This window comes from Lepisosteus platostomus, chromosome 8 (genome assembly GCF_059453375.1).
Source record: "Lepisosteus platostomus isolate fLepPlt1 chromosome 8, fLepPlt1.hap1, whole genome shotgun sequence".
Lineage (NCBI taxonomy): Eukaryota > Metazoa > Chordata > Actinopteri > Semionotiformes > Lepisosteidae > Lepisosteus > Lepisosteus platostomus.
The window spans coordinates 2,901,084-2,922,416 of NC_142618.1; the positions used below are offsets into that span (position 1 = coordinate 2,901,084).

The window sequence follows — 21,333 nt, forward strand, 5'->3', positions numbered from 1 at the left end:
TCTGTGAGGGGACCCCACACTTCACTGCCGTATAGGGCAATGGGTTGGATTACACTTTCAAATATTTGGAGCCAGATTCTTGTTGGTGGGGTGATGTTGAAGAGCCTTCTTCTTATTGCTTAGTAAGCCGAGTCCCTTTTCTCTCTCTCTCTCCCTCTCTCTCTCTCCTGTCCCTCTAGCGGAAAACCCCGCTCACTGCACGGCGCTGATGGTGGAGCACTACATTGTCCAGAATCCTCCTGGGCAGACACTTCTGCACAATCCATTCTCTACTTTCGCTCTCTTTTCTCCCTCTAGACCCTTAAGCTGTATCAATCAGCTATTTGAGAGTTGACGTAAATGACCATGACGCCTGCCGGCTTCAGCTGTTTTTTTTTTTTGGTCGGGCGTCCGATGGCAACGCGCACACCCCCGGCGCTGTCTCTGCCCTGGGATGTTCTTACTGCAGGTGTCGCTCGGCTCAGTCAGAGTCGGCGGCTGAGGGAGACAGAGGGCGCGCTGCTGGTGCTGAGGCTGCAGGTTGGCTCAGCCGTCCCGTTCTGTCCCGTCCAGCTCCCCTGCACTGCGTGTGGGTGTCCGGCAGCCTGGTGGCGAGGCGATGACCGCCCCGGAGTTCAGTCTCAACGTGCTGACCAGGGACATCTCCCTGTATCTGGAGAACCAGGTCAAAGTGGGGCTCTTCGGCTCGGGAGTGGGGCTGTCGCTGGTCCTGGGCTTCAGCGCCGCGTACGCCTACTACTACCTGAGCTCGGTGGCCAAGGTACGAGAAACTTGGTTAGACTAGTTCTGTCGCTTCGTTTCATTTGGACCCAGTCCGCACCGGTCAGAGAAGAATCGGGTTTTCTCTATTTTCACATTTTCTGTATTAGCGTAGCGCGTATCGATGGGTATGTCCTGTTACAGTGACAGGAAATAACTCGGTCGTTCAGGCTGTCCTACTGCGGTGGTAGCTAGTATTGTGACTTCCATTGTGTGAAAGGGGAAAATCTACGAGTGATATTGCACCTGGATGTTTTAAAATTATGTACAAAAACGCTTTTACGATTAAGACACTACGGGCGTCGTGCATGTACTTCATAGTTAATTATTCCTAAAGTCTGAGAACGGATTAAAAAAAAAACTTAATAGCCTATGGTCTGTTTCAGTAATTTAGCATCGCTGTATCTCCTAGCGTTCACCCTTCAAAGGTCGGTGTTGGATTCATTTGACCGTTATTGTGGCACTAATATAAATTACGCGGGATTGCTTGCGTATAATGCTATTTACTGTTGTGTCTGAGCAGTTTTGTGCGAGCTATCTGATGGGCAAAACCCATTTTTGCTTCGCTCCACGCCACTGTTTATACAGTACATCACAAGCTTGGCGCTGCCCGGGTAACCCTTAGAAGAAAACCCGAGACGGTATGTTGTATCCCCCGGCGAGATTTAATTTCCTCTCTCCTGTAATTGATAATAGCCCTTCGCGCTGGCCCGTTACGCGAGTCGCAGGTCACCCGAGGAGGCGGTGCTGCTGGATTTCGGCACACCTGACCACAAAGCCCCTCCTGTACAGCTTGTGTCCCCTGTGCAGAGAGAATACGGCGGAACTGCAGTCTTGGAGTTGCCTTTATCCCCAAATAATACCAATAATGAGCTCGTTTAGTTCGGTCGTTCTTCCTACCCGTGTTTTCTTGCTTCAGTGTGTAGATATTCGTTTACTATAACTAGTGACATAAAACAGGTAGCATGCCTGCAGTAGCACTCCAGGAGCAAAAACAGTAAAAAAAAAGGCATACTCCAGGAGCAACGATAAAAGAACGCATTTAATCGATTTTTTTGCTCTTCCCGTGCATATACAACCCCTTTGTTCAGACACTTTATGCAGTAGCGAATAAACCCGAGTACGGATCTTTAATAGGCATGAGGCTCTATTCCAAGTAGTGGAGTTAAATAATTACTTGTGACTGCAGACTGCTAGGAGATGGCTCTTTCTGTCTCTTTATTCTTACTTATACACTTAAACGGCATAGTATCTGAACGTCAAAGTATCTGAAGATTCAATCTGAGCTGATTTTTGCGTTGCCGGATTGACGGATATTTACACCTGACTGAAGAGTTTTCAGGCTACAGAACGTTTGCGACCTGACTGTGACCTAGCGGCGCCGAGACCTTTCTGCGACGTAAATCTGTTCTCTGCGATGTGTTGAAGTGCTATAAAACCCAGGACTGAAACCATGAAAGGGTTTGTTTTTTATCGGGGTGCTCTGAAGGTCGGGACTTCGTCTCGCCCATACTTTTGAGTCAAAATAACATTCATTTTTGGACGAAAGAAACTCCATCCGTGTCTTGCAACGTTACAGAACACGGCCCCGCTGAAGGAAAAGGCCTTCCTTAAATACTTGACTGTAATTTTTTCTCCCCATTTACGGTATGAAGCTCTTGTAAAAAAAAAAGAGAGGACTGCCCTCTTCTAACGAGGTACAGTAGCTGAGGCATACCGTGCTGCCGTGTGACAAGTCCGACGCCTTCGAAGTCAGTGAGCCAGTAGGAGTCCACTTATTTTTCTGTGCGGCCTTTGGCTGAAGCTCAGAAACTTTGTAGTATGGACGTGATATTATTCTGTTCAGTGCACCACAAAGAAGACCAAGATGTGTAAACCGAGCAAGTATAACACCCTCTTATCGCTGCAGATGCTTTTTAAGGCATGAAGGAGAACCGACTGCATACAAAAAATGGGACGTGTAGTTGGGGGTGGGGAAGGGGACCAACAAGCGTGATTAATAAAAATTGGAGTTTGGGTGTGCTGTGTGCCACGGAGCTTGATTACAGGTTGACAGACCTCCAACGTGCTGTTGTGCGACCTTGAAAGGAGACAAACGTGTGCTGTTCCGATTTTATTTTGATCTTCCAGAAGCCTCAGCTTGTCTCCGGGGGGGAGACCTTCTGCCAGTTCCTCCAGGAGCACTGCCCGGTGGTCTCGGAGACGTACTACCCCACCTTCTGGTGCTGGGAAGGCAGGATCCAGACGCTGCTCCGGCCGTTCATCACGGCGAAGCCCTGGGTGGAATATAGGAAGTAAGGAATGGAGGTTCACAGCCTCTTCCCCAGCACAGCCGTCCTCCGGAGTGGCTTTGCCCACTGCTCCGTGAGAACAGCGTCATCTCGGCCATAATCGAGCGATGCTGTCGTGCAGTCACGAGTCACCTGGTGTTCACAGGTGTGGAGTGGGAGTAACCCCTTACTGGTTACTGGTTTATTGTTTAAACATAATGTCGCGTCATAGAGGCACGTGCATGACTCAGTTACACTGTAACACAGCCAGAAGCTGTAAGGTCACCCCAGCTCAACTGGAACAATATTCAGCAGCCTGCGCTGCAGAGCTCTGTGACAGTGTCTGGACATGAAGTGCAGCTGAAGTAATCTTATGGTGGGGGGTTACCCTGTATGGGCCTCTAGTCTGTGCAGCTGTTCTGTGCTGCTCATATAGTTTTAGAGGGGAACTGTGACTGTTCTCCTATTTCGGGGTTAGGAAGAACCAGCATTGGGGAGTGTATACTTGGTAACATTTGCACAATAACTTGTAAAACCTCCAGTTTACATCACAAAATAGACAATTTCCAGGTATGCACAGCGCCATGTTCTGCAATTCAGAACAAGGCAACAAAACTTCCAGTGAGGTGAAGTGGCTCTATTATACTGTAAACACTCAGGCTTGTGAATACAATACTCGTTAATCCAACACAAATATTGCTCTCAATTTTGTGACAGTTTCACTGACAAATACAAACTTGTTTGTGCATGCAGATTACATTGGAACATTTCTGCAATTAAATATCAGCTGCTCAACTGTACTTATTCTCTCCTATATCTCATTACATCAGTCAGTATGGAGACTAGTGAGCAGGAAGGGCCACATCACATGACAACTCCTGGGAACTCAAATGTGAGTTTGTAACAACCTGGTGACTTAGTCCTTCCACAAAGTTCACAAAGATTTTGTGCTTAAATTGAAATTTGTAAATTATATTATTTGTTTTTATTATATAATGTCATTGAATGTCAATTTATTTTGTTACTGAGAATTTAATTACCGGCCTGAGAAATTGGACTGCAGCTCCCCTTTAATTCTTTACAACCAAGTTCACTTTTAATGTTGGAAGCAGATCTTTGATCCACATTCTCTTAAAGCTTTAAGACAATTAAAAGGTTCATTTTATCATTTAACATTTATCATTTATCATTTAACAGGCATATAGAACTACACAGGAATATTGTTGGAAGGGTTATAGAACAGTGGTACATCTAGCTATTTCATGTTAGTGTGGAATATTTCAACAGGTAGTTTGGAAGCATGAATGGAAGGTTCCTCAGACTGTCAGCTTTGAAAAGGTCATAATGTTTTTGGTGTTGGCCTTCTTGAGAGTTACACTGGAGAGGGAAAAGCCCTTGCATTTGTGAGGTTATTTTTTCAGTTGCTTTAAAATGAGATTTAGAGTAGAAATTCCCCCACAAGGATGCAGTAAACAGTTTTTCTAGATTGGTGGAAAGCTGGTTATACAACATTTCCCTGAGATTTGAATTAATTGAAGGTTGAACTTCTATATTCTGATTTTGTGTTTGTGTTAATCCAGAGGAATGGAAGAGATGTCAAATGGATTACCCCACATTGTTGTGCATGTGAAAACAAGGGTTTAAAACTGTTTAGTGAGAAGGTGCAGACATTTAAGTTCATGTAACAAGAGGGGTTTTAAAAAGTTTAGAAAATAACATTTTCACAACATGGACCAGAATTAGTCAAATGCTTCAATGGGGCTATTTCCAATAGATGTGAATTAAACTTGAATTTAATTTTTGGCAGGTCAGGCTCATTAAAAGGAAAATGGTTATGAAAGATGAAGTAAAGAAGAGGTCACCCACCCTACTCCTGAAGGGTTGCAATCCAGCCATTCTTCATCAGTCCTGTGTTTTTCTAATGGGACACTTGAAAATTGCTGGTTAATGAAATGTACTAGCGTAGAGTTACAAACAAGGAGGCCAGTCACACCACAACATGTTTGGTTGCTGATATCTAATTGATCCAAGAATCTCATCCAGCTAGTATATCAGCTTCAACAGCAGGGCTGGGTAACTTCCTCCAAACTCCCACAAACCTTTAATTAAATAATATGTTCTTTCTGTCTCGTGCTTCACCCCATTTTTCAAGTATTTGATTCAGTGCCCCTAATCATTTAGTTTTTAGCTTGCCAGTATAGGACATTTCTGTAAGCTCAGGCATAGATCTGGCTGCTCTTTTTGTGGGCTGATCCAGCACAGAAGTCTTTGTAATGTGGTGGCCAAAAATTCTTAATCTTGCACACTGTTATTAATGAGGACTTACTAGTTCTTGTACATCTGTTACATAACACTCCTCTTATTTCTATGCTAATATTTTTATCATTTTTGACCTCTCCCTCATTGTGTATAATATTAACATCTTAACATACTATCTCTTAGAGTTTTGTGTCAAACGGTCTCTGAATTACTTCAGTCACCTTATTTGAGCACAAATTGAGAGCTTTAGAAATCAGTCTTTACGTCTATGACCTGCTGGACTGGGGCTCTCCAGGAACAGGGGTGGAGACTTCTGCTGTTAAGAAAATAGGTTTGATAAATGCAAGTGAAACTACAGTAGTAGCTGTAGTTTGGGGATTCCAGTTATGTTACATTCAAGGCAGTGATGTTTAATTCGTTTTATGGCTGGAATCTGGCAGCTTTCCTCAATATTTCAAGCAGACAGCGTGGCAGATGTCACTGGGGTCATGTGCTCTACCTCCATTGCCAGCTTTGTTTATGAGCAGTGGAAGTTATTAGACTTTGTATTATGGCATGATGTTGCGCTGCCTGACCTTTCCTGAGTGTAATGGGTGCAACGGGTGTTTTAGCGTCAGGTTTGCCTCCACGTCTTCGTGGACTTGGCTGGCAGTATAACTGGGTGAGAGTTCAGGCAGATTGGGCGTCATTAGTGTACAGAGTATCGCAGGAAACATATAAACATGTCACTTGTGCAAGCAGTTCTTAGAGTTATCATGTACCATAGATGACAATCTTTTATAGCAGGTGCACTGACAGTTTTATAGATTTGATGGAAGTAAATTTGTTATGCTGGTTCGCAGTTGTCATCAACCGGTTGATCTGTAGGGGTTCTACTTCAAGTAATGCAGGATAGTATTATCTGACACATCTGTGCAACTTGTATTGCACCAGGTTCTATCGACAGGTGTTCTCTGGGGGGGGGTTGTCCCCTTGCTCTCTCTCACACACTGCACACACATTTGCTCGCTGCTGTCCGAGCCCTAGGTGCCCCACCTTGTCCCGGTCCCACTCACAGCTGTTCGGTGGGGCTCACGTCTGAACAGCCGGGCGTCTACTGCATAACTCATCCTGCAGGAGAGACAGTCACCCAGGCAGGAAGAGGGCGGCAGGTGTGGTCAAAGGACCCGATGCATATAGTGCGGTCAAGCCACTAGTGGTCACTGCAAGTGGAGCTCTGTAGCCAGTATGCACTACGACCCAGACCATCTTTCCAAGACTGAGGACGGGAAGGTTGGTTTTACCCTAAAAGTGTACCGTTCTGAAAATGTGCAACACCCACTGTAGTCTGTCACAAAACCTTAAATCCCCTTTAGTAATGGCTCTACTGCTAGGAGGTCCACCTGAGCTGATTTAGTCCAGTCCCCAACATAGCGATGCCATGAGAGTGTTGTTCTCCTTGTAAGCATGGCATCTTGCTTCCTTTCTGCCTTTTTTCCTTTGGCCAACAGGATAAACCACCCCCTCACCTGTGCCCGATCAGCTCTCCCTCTTTAGTGCTGATGCTGCACTTAAGCTCCCTCAAGTCACAGATCGATCACAAGAACTCCACAAAAATTTAATCAGGATCCAATATCTGTTAAATTGGTTTGTGAAAGATAAAGTGTATATAAATGGTTATACAGTAAGTCTCATTCAATGCTGAGATGTTAAGGTTCTCCTGCACCAGAGGAATTGGACTGACAGTGTGAAACACCTACAGGCATCTAAGTATGTCAATGTGAATTATCAGAGAATCTGCAAACTGTGTATTAAGCAAGAAAGAGGCAAAATTATTTTTTTTTCAAAACAGAGTTCTTATCTAGGATGTGACATTTGTCCTTGTAGAACACTTAAACATAATTCTGACAGTTTATATTGCAGCAGAGGGAAGCTAATGCTCATGGATTCCTTGTTAAAGGCTAGTGTAGGCAGGTGGTCCCAATCGCTGATTCTCTAAAGGCTTCAGCTGTCTGAAATTGTGTAGAGCAGAGTTTGTGATTTTTATCCCCACCTCAGTGCTTTCTTTAAGAAATCGAAAGGTGTGTCACATGTGGCTTGATTGTCTGAGTAAGTGGTTATCAATTAGGACACCAACTCTGCTGTCCTTAAGAACAAACAGTTCTTAAGCATGTATTGATGTCTGAAGCAGAGTATATGATGATGGCAACTCGGAGATGTCTTATAATTGTGTCTGTTCTCTGAGATAAATGCTAGGATATCTTAGAATTCAATGTTTCCTTTCCTGAAGTACTGTGCCTTGCTAATTCTGGTCCTGTCATTGCGTTCTGTAGTCTGGTATCCTAGCAGATCTGCTACTCCCAGCATCCAGTCATTCCATTTGATTAATAGCACTACGTTGCTAATCAAGGAATACCAGTCAGATGGTATTGCAGTTTATTGATCTCTTGCTGGGACTGGGGAGCCCCTGCAGAGAGGCTCTTTGCACAAGCCCTGTTGTGGATGTTCTCTGTTTCAGAAGTACAGTAAGGTCTTTAGTCTTTACACAATTGTGAATCAACTGCATACAAAACCAATGTATTTGGGGGCTTTTTGGATGTGCAGATTTGTGCAAGTACCTTCAGATGAGTTTGAGACCTTGCATAATCTGTCACTCATTTGAGCATTCCGCTTACAGTGTTACTGTAGCTTGAGATAAAGATGCACGTTTAATAGCATTCCCTACACCAGAAGTGTGCCCGGTATGATTCAAGATTCAAGATTTCTTTATTTGCCATATACAACAAGTGTATTGGAATGCTTACTCTTTCAGCTGTACCCAGGAACATAAGAGGAAAAAAATAGGCACAAGTGATAAACAGACATGGACAATACAGCCAGGACAGGACATAGTGCAAACAGTACAGTACCTTAAAGAGCAGGTGCTAATTTGAGCTGTTTAAGATGTGGACTGCTTGGGGGAAGAAACTGTTTTTGAATCTATGGGTCAGTGTTCCGATACTGCGATACCTCCTGCCAGAACCCAGGGGTGAAAACAGATCAAGGCCAGGGTGAATTGGGTCCCGAAGTATAGCTCGAGCCCGGTTGTGGCAGCGGTCGAGATATATCCGGTCGATGGAGGGTAGCTCGGTCCCAGTGATTTTCTGAGCGGACCTCACAATCCTGTATTTCTGTGCTGTACTGTGGCTCCACCATACCACACCACACTCTTGGTTAGGATGTATCTGGACAGTTGTGTAAGACTTCAGAGCATTTGTTAGTATTTTTCCACATGTGGCAACAGAACCAGTTTTCTCATTTAACTTAAATGTCTGTAATTGAACACGATCAGTTTTATTCTGAAGTGGAACAAAAAGCATTATTCAAAACGTACACAAATAAAGTAAATACAGATGCAGTGTGAAAACGCATGACGTAAGTCTGTATGTTAAGAGCTGGTTAATTTAAGTCAAGTCGTGTGAAGTATCAAGCTTTTAAAATGGATCTGGTGAAATGCTGTTATGTTCTATATAAAAAATGGATATGGAGGAGAAAAATGCAGAGTGTATGAGCAAGGGCTGATTATAGCATAACAGCGAGGACAAAAGTCTCTTCTAAACTTAGAGGCATCTAAACCTTTTTGTCAGTCTTGCAAAGTTTGTGCTTTTTCTTCCTGCCCTGGATGTTCCAGTGAGCTCCTCAAGATGGCAGACGGCGGGCAGATTTCCCTGGACTGGTTTGACAACGACGACAGCGAGCGCCACCCTGACGCAGCCACGAGGCCCACGGTGCTCCTGCTGCCGGGCCTCACGGGAACCAGCCGGGAGTCCTACATCCTCCACATGGTCCAGCAGAGCCGGGAGCTGGGCTACAGGTACGTGCTGCCGGGCCGCATGGACCGGAGAACCGAGCCTGCTCCGGGGGAAGACGAGCCCTCCTTCGAGAGGCAGCGGTCCACACAGCCAGGGATTTTATTTTATTGTCCCGCCTTGACACTGGACAGCGTTTCTCCTGTTGTCTGCTGAGGCTGTCAGCTTCCAAAAAAAAATGGAATATGACAAATAGACCTTTGACAAAGTACAGGTGTTAGTGTGGAGGAACTACTGAATACAATACATCACATGACTTGTGAACTTTACTGGATATTTGTTAAAGAAGTAGTTCACTGGAACCTGCCTCTAGATGTGCTTGCTGTTAATCACTTGGAGACTTCAAATAAAATAACGCAGAATAAACCTGAGTACATTTCAGAAAGAAGCGATTTTGTCCCTCACTTGAAAAAAGGAATGTAAGCAGTTAATTTACGTGTTCAAGCCAAAATACCCCCAGGAAGTTGTACAATTAGGTGGACTGGAGCAACTGGGGTGAAGTACCTCACTCAAGGTCCAACAGCACTGTGCTGCAGGGACTTGAACCCACAACCCACCAGGCATGAGTCCAGAGCTTTAGCAGCGGCTTGAGAAATGCTTGGCATAAGAGGCTCAGTGTTTTCTGGGACTGCTTCAGGATTAAAGCACCCTGAATGGGGGCTCGTGCTGCTTTGTCTCTGCTCTCTGAGTCTGGAAGATCATGTGCGCATTGTTGGAACACGAGGAGCTGCTGACTCTGCAGAACTGTATTAAAGACTTTCCAGGAGTGCAATTTATTAGAACAGTTGAACTCATTCTTTCAAACTGATTGCGTAAGACGTTAAGGGCAACTCAGCACCTTATTACATTTGCTTGAGTCTTTGTAGATTAGTGAATTATAGCTTACACCTAGCAGTTTTAAGGCTTAGTCTACATGCTTAGCTGCCTCACAGCTGATGCCCACATGCTAGTGTAAGACTTTTTGGAGAAAAGTAGAGCACTGATGCTAACTGAATGTGCAGGGAAAGGGGTACTTTGAGGTCATTCAGTTCCACAGGGGGACAGAGGAGGGGGAAGTTGCTTGCGATGCCTCTTGTGGATAGAAGACGCTGTCAGCAATGTGAAGCAGAGGATTTTTCACTGTCTCCCTTTGTGCTTCTGCAGCAGGTTTAAGAGAAAGGGAGGGAGTGCGATGAAGGCACACACCTGGCTTGCATGTTTCTGCAGGACTCGGGTTTCATTACAAGAATGAAAACGATGTGTCTGTTTCTACTTTCAGGTGTGTCGTATTCAATAACAGAGGGGTGTCCAATGAGAGACTTTTGGTAAGAAACTCTGTACCTATAAAGTTTAAAATAATTATTTGATTGCTGGTAATATAGGTGGCTTTTGCTGATGAAAGCCGCATTTTGAATTAATGCTTCTGTTCAAAAACACTTGAAGCAACAGGAAAATTCCTTTTGCCTGCCCTAATGGAATATTTGAATGTTCCCTATTGTGCTGTACGTGGTGGTGAACTTTTGAAAGAGTGAAGATTTTGAATGTGGGTGAATTGTTCTTTCGTGGATTGAATTGAAGCTGAAAAGAAGAATTTAACTACTCAAACAGGCTGGATGGACAGTGACCTCTCCTAAGTAGACGACTGTGAATCAAGCCGGCTGACAGCTTTGCATAAGGGTTCTAAATTTGATTCCAGAAACAAATGCAGCTGCTCTGTAAAGTCCCCTCCTCCTGCTGCTAGCCACTACAGGAAATCCCCTCCTGTGCAGATCCTCTGATGCACTTTTGCTTCAGCGCTATGGCAGATGAGGTTATTGCAAAAAGAAAAAGAAAAGCTCTGTCCTCTGTGCTACCTTGAAAGGTGAAAGGCTAGTGTAGGCAGGTGGTCCCAATCGCTGATTCTCTAAAGGCTGTCTGAAATTGTGTAGAGCAGAGTTTGTGATTTATATCCCCACATCAGTGCTTTCTTTAAGAAATCGAAAGGTGTGTCACATGTGGCTTGATTGTGGCACAACCTTCACGTCATGAATGGTACATCCTCAGATCCTCCAGTAAACCTTCCATGGATTTGTGAATTCCAAAGGACCGATTTTGCTCAAAAATTCCTTTAAAAGTGTTTTATTGTGGTGCAATAGGGAGGTAATGAGAATGCCACTGTGGCTTCATGGAGTAAATGACTGTGCAGTTCACAGAATGGTACCATACCTCTTATCCGTTGCCAAAGTAAAGTATAAAACTTCTTACTCTCACTATCAAATCACTAAAATACCAAGAAATGTACAAATATATGCAGAAGACCTGCTTTTTGGTCCTGCATTGAGTTGTGCTTAAAAAACATTGCAAATTGGTTCTTGAGTTTTGTCTTGCATCGGTGTTGTGGTGAAATTGTCACCATTGACAAGCTACGGCAGTCCCAGTGAAGGAGGGCCGATGTGTCTCCTTCACCCGCCCAAAGGTTCAGTGTGAGCCTGAGCCACGGGTGTAGATTTTGTCTCTCCATTGTCTGCACCATCATGGGTTTGGGTCTGCCGAGCAGTGTAATGCCAAACAGAAGTCTTACTGATTCAGTAAGTGAAAAGATCTTTTGTCAGGTTCTGTTTTGTCTTTTTTTTTGTCCTGTGGATAGCTTCCCTGTAAGTGCATTTTATTGCTGCGGAAAAATGCTGATTTGTTTGCTCCCTGCTGTTTTAGAAGATGCATTGTAGCTGTGAAAGTGTTCCTTTCTTTGGATTTAAACATTGATTCACCTTGTATATTTCAGAAGTCCTGAGAAAAATAAAAATTAACATTGGATAAAATCCTCTCCCTTTCTGAGGGGTCCGTCAACCTCCTGTGAAAGTTGAGTTTTGATTACTCATCTACTGCACGTCACAAAAAATCGTATATTGTTGTTTACACTTGTGTTCCAGCGTTGCTTCACGAAGAAAAGTCACAAATCCAGAACTCGTAGGTCATGGGATTTTTTTTTCACTCCTTATTCAGGATTCGCCTGAGCACCCGTGGGAGGAGGCATGTTTTCCCTCTCCCCCTGTCGTATACAGGCAATGCCATCTATGTCCCACTCTTAAGAGGCCCTGTGTGGCCTTGGGCCTTGGCAGACTCTATTAATAGACATTGAAACACCATGAGGAACTGTGGATGGTGCCTGCATGCTCTACTTAAAATCATTAACACTGCAGTTAAAAATTCATTTCAAACATTTTCACTCTCACAGGATGCACACTGATTCTAATGATACATAACCCAGACTAATTACACTTCCTCGTTTGAAACTGTGGTCTTTTATAGTGTCAGCTCAAGTTCGCTGTCGAAGGAAGTGTTATGTTTGTGTCTTGGGATGGACAGCCTGTGAGCAATGTACAAGTCCACTAGAAGTGTCACGGACGTCCAAAGGGACTAACCGTGGGGAGCAGGAGAGCGGAAAAAGACCCATATCCGTAGCGGCGAGACGGGAAAAAGGCCCGGGCTCATTAGTGCAAAGAGTTCAGGAATGCCGTATAGAAACCTATGCCCTCAGGGAGCGGACGTGGGGCGCCCTGGTGCTAGGCGGGTCTCAGGACATCCGAACGTCAATGCTGAGCCAGGACAGAGTGCAAGACCCGGAAATATATAGCCCAAGGGATTGGAAAATGTCAAACAATGGCAGCAAAACGTTTTCAATAAATGTAGGACTTGTTTTTTTTCGTACTTCAAGACATTAATGAAAGTATGAATTCAATTTCAGTCATCCAGTGCTTCCCTTTGAAATGTTATTTTTTCTTATATTGGGTTAACTTTGAGTGTGTGGATGCCCTTACATTTTTATACTCCTCCACCAGCTCTGTTTCTGAAGTACAGCATTGTCCTTTTATTTGTGTGGCATGACAGTCGCTCATTACTGCTGATGTTGTTGTTCTTGACTGGAGAAAGCCTTACAACACCCGGTCTGTCTCCTCGCACATCTGCCTGCACCCTCAGATCCAGCTGGGGTTGGATCTGTGATAGGCCAATTAATTCAGAGTCGCTTGTAACTCTTGGAAAGTAAAAGGCCCATTTAACACAGATCAGAAATGCAGACCTTCCCATCTGAGTTCTGTTAGTTCAGTGGTGGCATCGCAAAGCTCTGATAAGAGGGCCTCCCTCTGACCAGAATTGGAAAAGGGGATTAGCCCTTATATGCATACTCTACATGTGCAAACAGGACAGTAAGGTAGTACGGTCAGGCGTTGCTTTCGTTTCCCGCCTGGCCCGTTGGCGTCTCGGTTCAGCAGGAAGGGCTTCTGTGCTCCATGCTCCTCCTGCTGGCGGCTGCGCGCTGGGCTCCAGTGACGGGTGGGAGGTTGGTGGCCTTGTGACTGAAACGTCTGCATTTTTCAGACCCCTCGGACCTACTGTGCTGCCAACACCGAAGACCTGGAGGCCGCTATTGCGCACATCCAGAGTATAACCTCAGCTGCTCCGCTGGTGGCGGCCGGGGTCTCCATGGGGGGGTGTGTATGCAAGCGTTTCTATCTCTAAGTTGCACCCGATTGTTTTTCCTGGTCTCGTTTCTACTGACTCCACTGGTTGATATCAGCCCTTGCAGAGCTGCTTTTGTACATATCCGCTTCACGTACGACAAGCAGAAGGAGCTTTTTAATGTAGCGCGCCTGCCATCGTTCTGCAGCGTGATTGGACTGGTACCCTGTGACCGTGCCTGCTGTAGGCTGCGCCAGAGCTGCTACCAGAGTCATTGCCTTCCTGTGTCCCTTCACACACAGGCTCGTTTCTGCAGCCCTGGAGTGCATGCCCTCCTGCCAATGTCAAGGGCACTTTGCTCCGGCCGGACCATGGTGTTCCATGTGTCTTGGCAGCACGGTGCCCTGGGATTGCACTTCTGTGGTCAACCGCAAGAGGATTTGTTTTTTGTTTGTCCCAGCTGCCTTAGGAATAGCACGTTCTCTGATAGCGAGTGGAGTCACCTGCTGGATGCCCCATTCATATTTCCTCTTCACAGGTGTCGTGCTCCGTCAGAAGCATGAAAAAAAGTCTGGTGTGATTTGGATTCTGAATTAGTCTGAGCGAATAGGTGATTTAGTGCTTTATGGCTTTATTGAACAGCCCAGCTGTTTCACAGTTAGTTATGAATGATTCATAAAAATGTTACGAAAACCCTATCAAAATATCTGCATTCTTTATTTGTTTTTGTTGTTTAAAAAGTAGTGTGCTCACTATATTTTGGTACTCAGTATAGGCAGTATTATTGGTCACCTATTCTTTGTTCCACTTTGGTTGACTTGCTGTGGCCCAGAAGCTTTCAGTTGGAGCTGTCTGCCAGAGTTTTCTAGCTGTTTAGCTGCCTATATTCAGGCAATGATGGGTTCAGTGGGATCGATCGAATCTGAACCAGAATGACAGTGCTCTTGAACCTGAGCTGGGCATGCTTGGTTTTGCACAGACTTAATATGTAGAGGTCATAAGGAAGTGCTAAACACCTCCCATTAATAGTGTAGATGGGATTATTTCTTCACATTTCCCTTAAAGACTTCTAATCACTGTAAATAGACACACCAGGTGAATACTTATTAGTTGGATATTTGGTGATGGACTTAGACACATTCTCTTAGGGGTATGATGAGGTGTTTGCTATATAAATTATTTTAGTTAGAGGTTGAGCTTTAGAATAACAGATTTTGTATGTGTCTGGGGAGATTATAACACAGTAAAGCCTCCTGAACTGACCAGTAGAATCTTTGTAAGTTTTGTGGGGCCAGTCATAGAAATAGAAATGCTTCAGTTTAAAAAACCTGTCGCCAACAGCCAGTGAAATTCTACACGCCCACAAACCGGCGGTTTGTCTTCCTCCGCAGGATGATGCTCGCCAACTACCTGGGCCAGAAAGGCAGGGAGACGTGCCTGAGAGCCGCGGCTGTGTTCTCGGCCGGGTGGGATGTGTTTGAGTGCACCGCGTCTCTGGAGAAGCCACTGAACCGCCTGCTGTTCAATTCCTATCTGACCAGCTGCTTGCAGGCCTCTGTCCAGAGGTCAGTATTAACGAGCTCTTCCTGCCCAAGTGACTATAATCCCCTCCACCACCACCACCACCAGTGTGCAGCCCCACCTGGATGATGCTCCAGTACGCTCCCCACACACCAGCTCTCAGTGGGGAGGAGAGCAGAGTGATGAAGCCAGTTCAGAGATGGGGATTATTAGGAGGCCATGATTGGTAAGGGCCAATGGGAAATTTGGCCAGGACACCGGGGTAACATCCCTACTCTTTTCAAGAAACGCCCTGGGGTTTTAAATGACCACAGAGAGTCAGGACCTCGGTTTTACATCTCATCCGAAAGACGGCGCCTGTTTATAGTATAGTGTCCCCGTCACTATACTGGGGCATTAGGACCCACATGGACCTCAGGGTGAGCGCCCCCTACTGGCCCCACTACCACCTCTTCCAGCAGCAGCCTTAGTTTTTCCCAGGAGGTCTCCCATCCAGATACTGACCAGGCTCACACCTGCTGGGCTTCAGTGGGCTTCCAGTTGTGAGCTGCAGGGTGACATGGCTGCTGGCTAGTCCTGCACAGTCCCAAAACGATCACTCCCAAAAAGCTTCTGAAACAGCTGCTATGGGCCCTACCTTATATATCAGCCCACTAAAAAAAAAAAAAAAAAAAAAAAACTGGCCCCTCAGCAGTGTGAGGTTAACAGTTTGAATGAGTCTTGACCTGAAGTAGGTGAATGTCATTTAAACTAGGGTGTCTAATTCTCAACGGATGATCATGTTTGTCCTTAACATAAGGCAGTACCTCTTTGCAATTAATTTTTAACCTTTTAAAAGTTGTTGTTTGCTTTAAAAAAGGACCTGTTGAGTTCCTATACAGCTGGGTTCAGTCTGAGCAAGTCCATCGGCAAGAGGCACATGGGGTTGTGGCAGACAGACATGGGATCCATGCAGCTACACCCCCCTGCAGATGAGGCCGGGGCGGTTCTTATTGTGATTCTCATCCCTCCAGAGCTGCTGCAGGGGTTGCAGATCAAAAGCCAAGTTCCTTAATAGTTGGTGCTTCTGGATTGAAGAGTATAAAATAAAAAACAAGTAAATGGCAAATATTGTTTGCCTTTTTATCCTCCGGGATGAAAGTTACTCATGAAGATAATGGCCATTATCAGGCCCAGCTAGTTATACTGAGACACTGTCAAAGGCATCAGGATTGGATTCCGCACTTGATCACTTTGCTTCACGCCTCACGCTAATCTGCATAATCTAGTAGGTCAAACATACTAGACTCTGTTTCCATGTGCCTTTGTTTGGCAGGCCTGGGGAACAGAGCCTGGCGTCTCTCAAGCTCACAAGCGCCTGAGCCAGCAGTTCTTCACTGCAGCACACTGGTGTTCTGTCGTGGTTTACAGGTGCGAGAGCAGGGCAACGAGACAGTGCACTGTACTGTGTGGAGCGTCTTTCATACCGTACGCAGGAAATTAAAGAAATGTGCAGATGAAAAACATGCAGCTTTTTTTTTTGCTTTGGGAGAGTTTTTTCTCAAACTCTCCAGGTCATGCTTCTCTTGTTTTTATAGTGTTAGCCCACCCTACCACCCATTTAAAACGCAACCGTCAAACCCACACTCCCAGTTCATTTCCTAATTAAACTGATAATCGTATACTACTATATTCCATATTTAGATTATTTTAATATATTGAGTGCCAATACCGTGATCATGCAAACTGATAATATCCTGCAATGTTTTATATAAATTTGATCTACCTCTACACAGGTAAACAATAAATACAACAAGATTAGTTGGATAATAACCGTAAGGCATGGATTCTGTTTTTTAGTTCAGCTTGAGAGCCCATATCTGTAGGGGGACTGGGACAGCAGACACCTGTAAATGGTGCAGGTTGCGTGTGTGGGCTGTACATTGTGGTTGAGATAAGAACCTTTTAATCTTAAGATAACTGGTTGTTTTTTTTCCTACAGACACAGGCAAATTTTGGAGAAGCTTTTCGATATTGACTCTATAATGAAGGTGGGTGCAGTTTTGTGTGCGAGGTGTGCACGTTTTAGAAAACTGATGTCTGCTGGTTTTGAAACATGAAATAGATTTAGCTATGATTGCTGGTTCCAGACAACCCGATGACAAAGGCACATTTTTTTATGGTTTAAGAACCACTGCAGTAAGGGATTTGTGAAATCAAGGACCGAGTGCAGAAAAAAGCCAAACCTGCAAATGGTTAGGATAATACCCGTACCATGCCTGTAGATACAGCTGAGACAGCAGCCGGGAGAAGTGAAAATGACAAATGGAAGAGAGAGCCTGTGCTGGAGACTGTTCGCGTGACTTGCCGAGGTTGTGGATGTTGCAGGCGAACACCATCCGGGAGTTTGACGAGCGCTTCACTTCGATCATGTTCGGATACCCGTCCAACGATGACTACTATCGGGACGCCAGCCCCTGCCACAAGCTCAAGTCCGTGCAGGTCCCCACGCTGTGTCTGAACGCTGCCGATGACGTCTTCTCCCCGGGCGGCGGTAAATACAGGGGCCATTCGCACTCCCGCTGACTTCACACCTGCAAAGCAGAAGTCTGTTTCTGCCTTTCTCCCCCGTGCAGTAGAAAGAGCTCCTTCGTGTTGACTCCCAGTAGCTGCTTGCTGTTAAAAAGCACTGTAAGGGTATATGACATATAGTCATGTACCGTTCGTGGTATTTCTGTAATTGTTCAGCTTTGGAAACAGAATCACATCATTCAAGGAATCCTGGATGTGTGGACTACCAATTGGTCTACTCCTGTTAGATGATTTATTGACATTTGTGCACCCAGTATAACATTACCCCTGGTTAACATTGACCAGAAAAGTATTACAAAACATGTCAACAGCTTTGCGAGTTTTTCTGTGAATGTGTTTTCCCCTCACAGCAACATTATAAATTATTAATCAAACAGTTCCAGTTTTATGCAGAGTATTGGTTTAATCTATATTTTATTTATTTCTGGCCCTGTTACAAGATCAATGTGTGAGGAACACAGGTTTTCACTATCAATAATGGCATTGAAGCTCCTAAATATATATATATATTATTGGTCTTGTTGCACAAATGTAGCCTCTTATGAAAGAAAATGGAATTTGTGTTGTGTGAGTGGAATTGAACCCACCAAATACTCCCAAGACTGCATGCAGTTCACAGTACGCTGTGCTGTAAACCCTTTGAAAGGCTTATGGCCCAACACACCTATTCACAGTGCTGACTGCACTCTTGTTTTTCGTAGCTATTCCAGTGGAAGCTGTGAGGCAGAACCCCAACCTGGCCATGCTCGTCACTGCTCATGGGGGCCACATTGGGTTCCTGGAGGGCCTGTGGCCCCGACACAGCACCTACATGGACCGCGTCTTCAGGCAGTTCATTAAGGCCATCTTTGAGCAAGGAAGCACACTTCAGAGCCTCTGACACCTCGAATCCAGCACTTTGTCCAGTTTCACCACCCAAAAACATGGAACAGTAATCTCTTAAGGGCACATCACTTTCAGCACACAAAATCGAAGTTCATTCAGTTAAAACAAAGATGCCAGATAAAAGTTATCAACATGTTTAGCACCATCTCAGTTTTGTCTACACAGTTACTGCAGTGTGAAACTTGATTTTGGAAGTGCAACTCATAAGTTTAATACCATCCTTACATTGTATGTTACTTTACTAATTACCTCTTATTTTAAACAAATGATTTACTTAACGGTAGGTATTAGTCCTCAGGGATTTTGTTTAATTGCGTACACAATTTCTTTAAATATTTTATTTTTTTTACAGATAATATTTTTAATGTCACAGAAAAAGATCACAACAGGTGTTTGGTTTCCTATTGAACTGTAGTGTTACGCATGTATTTTTTCACACATTATAGCACTGCACATACCAAATAGTTCAGATATATTCAAGCTGTATGACAGAAGTGTATCTTGATTTAAAAATGACAAGGAATGTGAAATTGCACTTCTTCAGTTTAGATAATTTCTCAAATAAATGCACTTGGAGACATGTCTGTTTTGGTTTAATTTGCATAATTTGCTTTGTGAAGTTTGTGTAACTGTCCTGAACATGACAAATAGCAAGTATTGTATTGCAAGAAGTAGCACAATGTTTGGCTTCTTTTATACTGCTCAATCTACTTATATTTATCAATTTACTGTATCTTATAGTATGTAGTTCTCATGCAGCAATATAATTTTAATTTAAAAATATGAATATATACTCAGATACATTGTAACTGCATACACTTAAATAAAATAAGCTCAGCAATAAGCTCTCATTCATTGATTCATTTTGCCAAGTATTACACTTGTCTTATGTAGATTTCTTGTCCCATGATGGCCTGGAATATTGTTTTAGGGCAGAAAAGAGTTCGACAAGTGTCTCTAAATCTTTGCTGAATATTCAGATGTTATTAGATTGTCAAATGGTGTTTGACGGCGACGTAAAATGTTTGCGTGTCACGTACCAATTTGTGTGACAAATGTGACATTTTTCGCATTTTCAGGTATGTCCTGCTTTCTTGGTATTATGAAACCAAGCACAGCTTAATCCACAAAATCTTTTGAAGCGTAATGTCTAACAAATTCCCCCTTTCTTTCAACTGTTGATAAAAGCACAAACTGTCTGGTGCCACTGTTTCTCCTGGAGCAGCTGTCATTTTAGGTCTGGACACTGAACACGGAGTGCGAAAAAGGGGGCACACTCTCCGCAGCTTTGCATACTAGCTTGGGTCTACATATTGGACTACATATTGGTCCAAATGAGTTGTTTTATCATCTTTACCCAGCTTTCAGATTTCAAAACAACTATGAAACCTGAAAATTCGAAGCCTTCCAGGATTGAAGTTGGACACCCCTAGTTTGTGGTCAGTTTGGCCAGCACACGATTTGGGGCTTCATCTTAGCACTGAATTTAGACCATTAGGTTGCTTTTATTGTTCTCTGAATGGGATTTTCAAGACCAAATAAGGATTCTAATATCACAAAGAATGGCTTTATATAGCAAAAGGATACCAGTTCAAAAATATCACCTACATTGCTAGGCATCAAGAATGAAATAGAATTACCGTTTTCATCTACTGCATTTACATTTTACAGGAACTTAATGATGGGAGTGTACACATTCTGTCCGTGAGCTTAATCTAGTCACATTCTGTACTGTGACTAAATTTGATCCCAGAATTTTAAGTAATGGTTTCAGTTACCTGATTATATATGGAGTAGAGACATCTTGTGGTGGAATAATTACTATCCTGTGAATTCTGATTTTTAATGAACTACAAGTACAGTACATGCGTGAAAAGAAGTTGTATATCGTGTTTGTTCAAAAGCATTGATTTTCAAATATGATTAAAATGTTGTATGAATACTGTCTTTGAGTCACAGCAGATAGTAATAATTGCAGTTGACGCAAGACTGCTACTCTCCACAGAGACTCTTTCAGCTGAGTTTCCAGTTGACAAGGTAGGATTCTATAACTGGACAGGCCAAGAGCGCAGTTCAGTTTATCTGTCATATGCACAAGTGCAATGAAATGCTTTTTCGCATGTATGACCTGGCACAGTCAACTCAGCACAGTGTAACGAAATGATGCAATAAAACAACAATACAATACAGTCAGTACAGTATACAGAATTGCTCACAGTACAGAAGATACAAAAACAAACAATGAACAGTACTCAAGAAGATGTACTGCACAGTATAAATATAATCACCCAATGGACATTTAATCACCCTGACAGGGTGGTTAATATTCCTGGGGCATTAATTAAAGACACTGAATACTTAATTAGTCATGCAGTGAATACCAATTAATAATATGTGAAGAATGGCCCAAAACACAAGCAAAACAAAAAGAAGACACTGTCTTCCGCGTAGTCACCTCTGAACTCAGTTAGTTTGATCCCTGTATAAATTATTTAAAGAATGAACATGGGACAAGACTGGACCTATATCAGATCGCCAGTAATACATCTGTGCTGTACATTGAAAAAAGGTGTAACAGAAACATCGGAATCCCGTCACAACTTTATCTTCAGTGAAAGACAGGGTTTCGTACTTTTCGCACATCCAAAACGAACTCGCAAAAATACACGAAGAAACGTATTGTAACGCAGTTAATTCTGAACACGTCGACAAACGCACGATGTCAGTCCAAACTACCGGTTTTGCGCTCAGAAAAATATTAAAATAAATCGAGGGCGCTTTGACGCGAAGAGACCCGGACCCGCCACCGCGACGCACCGTCTCGG

General features: G+C 43.9%; 1 protein-coding gene across 1 annotated transcript; it reads left to right on the forward strand.

The window, feature by feature from the left end:
• Nucleotides 1-433: 433 nt before the first annotated feature.
• Nucleotides 434-19,352, forward strand: abhd3 (abhydrolase domain containing 3, phospholipase). The gene is made up of 9 exons (XM_088642045.1): nt 434-760; nt 2,890-3,053; nt 8,938-9,120; nt 10,374-10,419; nt 13,451-13,563; nt 14,923-15,096; nt 17,034-17,082; nt 17,420-17,585; nt 18,325-19,352. Exons 1-9 carry the CDS (start codon nt 599-601, stop codon nt 18,501-18,503), a joined length of 1,236 nt encoding a protein of 411 aa, XP_088498171.1. The 5' UTR covers nt 434-598; the 3' UTR covers nt 18,504-19,352.
• The last annotated feature ends 1,981 nt before the right edge of the window (nt 19,353-21,333 follow it).